This window comes from Cajanus cajan, chromosome 6, assembly GCF_000230855.2.
Source record: "Cajanus cajan strain Asha chromosome 6, NIPB_CcT2T_4, whole genome shotgun sequence".
Classification (NCBI taxonomy): domain Eukaryota; kingdom Viridiplantae; phylum Streptophyta; class Magnoliopsida; order Fabales; family Fabaceae; genus Cajanus; species Cajanus cajan.
Genome location: NC_138522.1, coordinates 49,961,480 through 49,964,094, shown reverse-complemented (window position 1 = coordinate 49,964,094; position 2,615 = coordinate 49,961,480). Strand labels below are relative to the sequence as shown.

Genomic DNA, 2,615 nt, shown 5'->3' with positions numbered 1-2,615 from the left:
GATAATAGTAGCAAGTAAAAGTGCTATCATAAACCAGAGTAAGTAACACACTCCAACATTTCCTCACCTGACATACACAGTAAGTAACACAGAGACTGAGAGGGAGATCCGGATAAGTTAATAAAATAATCGGGTTAATAAAATACTACTTTAATGATTTTAAAAAGAGCAGATATCATATAGGATTAAATATGATTTATGATTAAAGTAACCTGTTAATCACAGGTCCAGTGCCAATAGCATTCCAGATTTTGATTCGCCAAATCTGCACAGCAGCCATAGCCGAAAAGGAAATGCTATTGCCATCATCGTCTTCTCTGTCTCTTTGGATGCAAGAGACAGCTGCCAAAATTCACCAAAAAAACAAGAAACAACTACAAAATCGATCCACACCAAGAGTTTGCAACTTTACATTGCTAAATTCAAACTCAAAAAAGAGAGTGATTTATATACAGCAACATAAGAAAACAAAAACGTAAACAGCAGAAGCATATCACATAATAATAATAATAATAATAGCATATATTATATCATTAGCCAAATCAACATGACGGAACCACGCCGTATCCAGCTAGAGGATCCGCATCAGTGCGTTTGGCGAACCTGCCTTTGATCCTTGGCCTCGTTTCAGCATAGGCCTTTCTCGAAGCATAACGAATCGTTTTCTCGAATTTCCGGTTCTTCCTCTTCTCCCTGTACCTCAACACCCTAGCCTCCCTATCTGCCGCCGAGAACTGAGCCGTCGCCGTCACCGCTACCTTGCTGTAGCTGCAGTTGGATATCTCCGACATAGTGTTCCCGTCCGGCACAACTCCTACCTCCATCGACGACGACGATACCTGAAGAAATCAACATCCACCAGGACAAACAAACAAACAAACAAATCAACGTTACGCGTATTCGACTCCAAAACAAAAACAAAAAATAAACAGTTACAGCAAGGATAGATCGAGAATTCGAGATCGGTCTTAGGCTTACACTTTGGCTCATCTGTGACTGAGATTGTGACAGAGTGGAGTTAAACTTGTAACCATAGGTGAAAGGCTCGAAGTTGCTCTGCACCGGAACGACGCCGTCGGCGGTGCCGGAGCTTTTCTGCTCCGCCTTCGGATCCACTGCGGCGTAATCCAGATCTATGTAAGGAACCGGATCGGATTCGGAGAACAAGTAAGGAGAGGAATTTAGATCTGTCTTGGGATTGGGGAGCAACCAGGAGGCGGCCTCGGCCTCCTCGGTGCTGACGTCAGCGTCGGCATCGGAGAAGAAGCGGTGCTCGTCGAGGAAGTTGATCGGCGAGGAGGCCTTGACGGAGTGTACGGACTCGAAGAATGGAGTGACCGGGAGGCGCTCGTGGCGGCTGGCGAGGGGGTTGGCGGAGTGGATGTCGCGGTCGCAGGCGAGGCAGAGCGCGGCGGCGTCGGCCTTGCAGGTGACGTGCGCCGGAGCCTGCTCGCAGACCTCGCAGAGCGTGACGCGCGGGTGACGCGAGGCGAGCTTGTTAGCGGCGTGGACCTTGGAGTCGCAGGCGCCGCAGAGGAAGGCGGCGTCAGGGCGGCAATACAAGGTGGCGGTGGCGGATTTGCAAGAGTCGCAGAGCTTGGAAGCCATGGGTGGCGATGGCTCCCTGTGATCTGTGTTTCGTTTTGTTTTGGTGCGGTGTGGTGTGGTGAAGGGAAGCGTGAATATGTGAAACTAGTCGAGTGGAGTGAGTCCAAGTCTATCTGGTGGGACCTGGGAGATCTGGCGAGTGACCAATGGAAGAGTGGCACGTGGCTAGCCTTAGCCGAATACAGGCCCTGCAATAAATTTAGGGGTGGGGATGAAATCCAAGTCGAAGAGGGGGTTTGGAGTTTTTGGACCGCGTGGTGCCTACTGCCTTATTCCTACTCCTTCCTCCCCTCGTCCTTTTCAACGTCTGCCCCACTTTCTGTCCTGTGGCTGGGGCTGACACACTTATCGTCCCACCTCCTAAAGCTTTTTGGCATCTTTCTACTTTCTTTTTATTTTTATTTTTATTATTATATTCTTTTCTACTTTTTACTCTACTTATAAACACTTTCTAAATACATTTTTTATTTTTATATTCATTTTTACATTCCAATACAGTATAAGTGCTCCGCCTCTATTATTTCCAATCTGCAAAATGTTCTCAATATTTTCATGTCTATACTAAGAAAGAATTTTGGTCTTCTGTTGCACTCACCTTTTTTTAGAGCATGTTCAAAAGACCTTTATTTTCCTACCTATAAGATCACAATTGGGGTTGTCAGTGTTTTTATGTTAATATATATTTGTTGATTATGATTTATGGAGTTAAATTGATTTTATGTTTAAATTATCATTTTGAATTCTCATATATTAATTTTAATTATTTTTAAAATCTATAAATAATTAGTATTTGAATATACAATATATAAAATAAATGTTTATTTTATATAACTATAACTTATTATAAATAAATATTTTAATTAAAATTTGTAATAAATCAGTATTTTAAACATGTAAAATATATTTAAGATTTATAACAATTAATTTATATTGTATGTAAGATTATTTGTAATTGTTGATAATAATTTAAAATATGTTGAAATTTAGTTAAAACTTAAAAAAGAGAG

The 2,615-nt window shown here is 42.1% G+C and overlaps 1 protein-coding gene across 1 annotated transcript; it reads right to left on the bottom strand.

The window, feature by feature from the left end:
- Positions 1-384: 384 nt before the first annotated feature.
- Positions 385-1,687, bottom strand: LOC109817113 (zinc finger protein CONSTANS-LIKE 4). Its single transcript, XM_020382308.3, has 2 exons — positions 979-1,687; positions 385-839 (listed from the first exon to the last, which is right to left on the bottom strand). Exons 1-2 carry the CDS (start codon positions 1,606-1,608, stop codon positions 543-545), a joined length of 927 nt encoding a protein of 308 aa, XP_020237897.1. The 5' UTR covers positions 1,609-1,687; the 3' UTR covers positions 385-542.
- Between the last annotated feature and the right edge of the window lie 928 nt (positions 1,688-2,615).

Coding starts and splice junctions, on each gene's coding strand:
- LOC109817113 (XM_020382308.3), bottom strand. CDS start 1,608: ATGGCTTCCAAGCTCTGCGACTCTTGCAAATCCGCCACCGCCACCTTG. Junction 840..978: donor AGTCACAGATGAGCCAAAGT/GTAAGCCTAAGA, acceptor TGATTTCTTCAG/GTATCGTCGTCGTCGATGGA.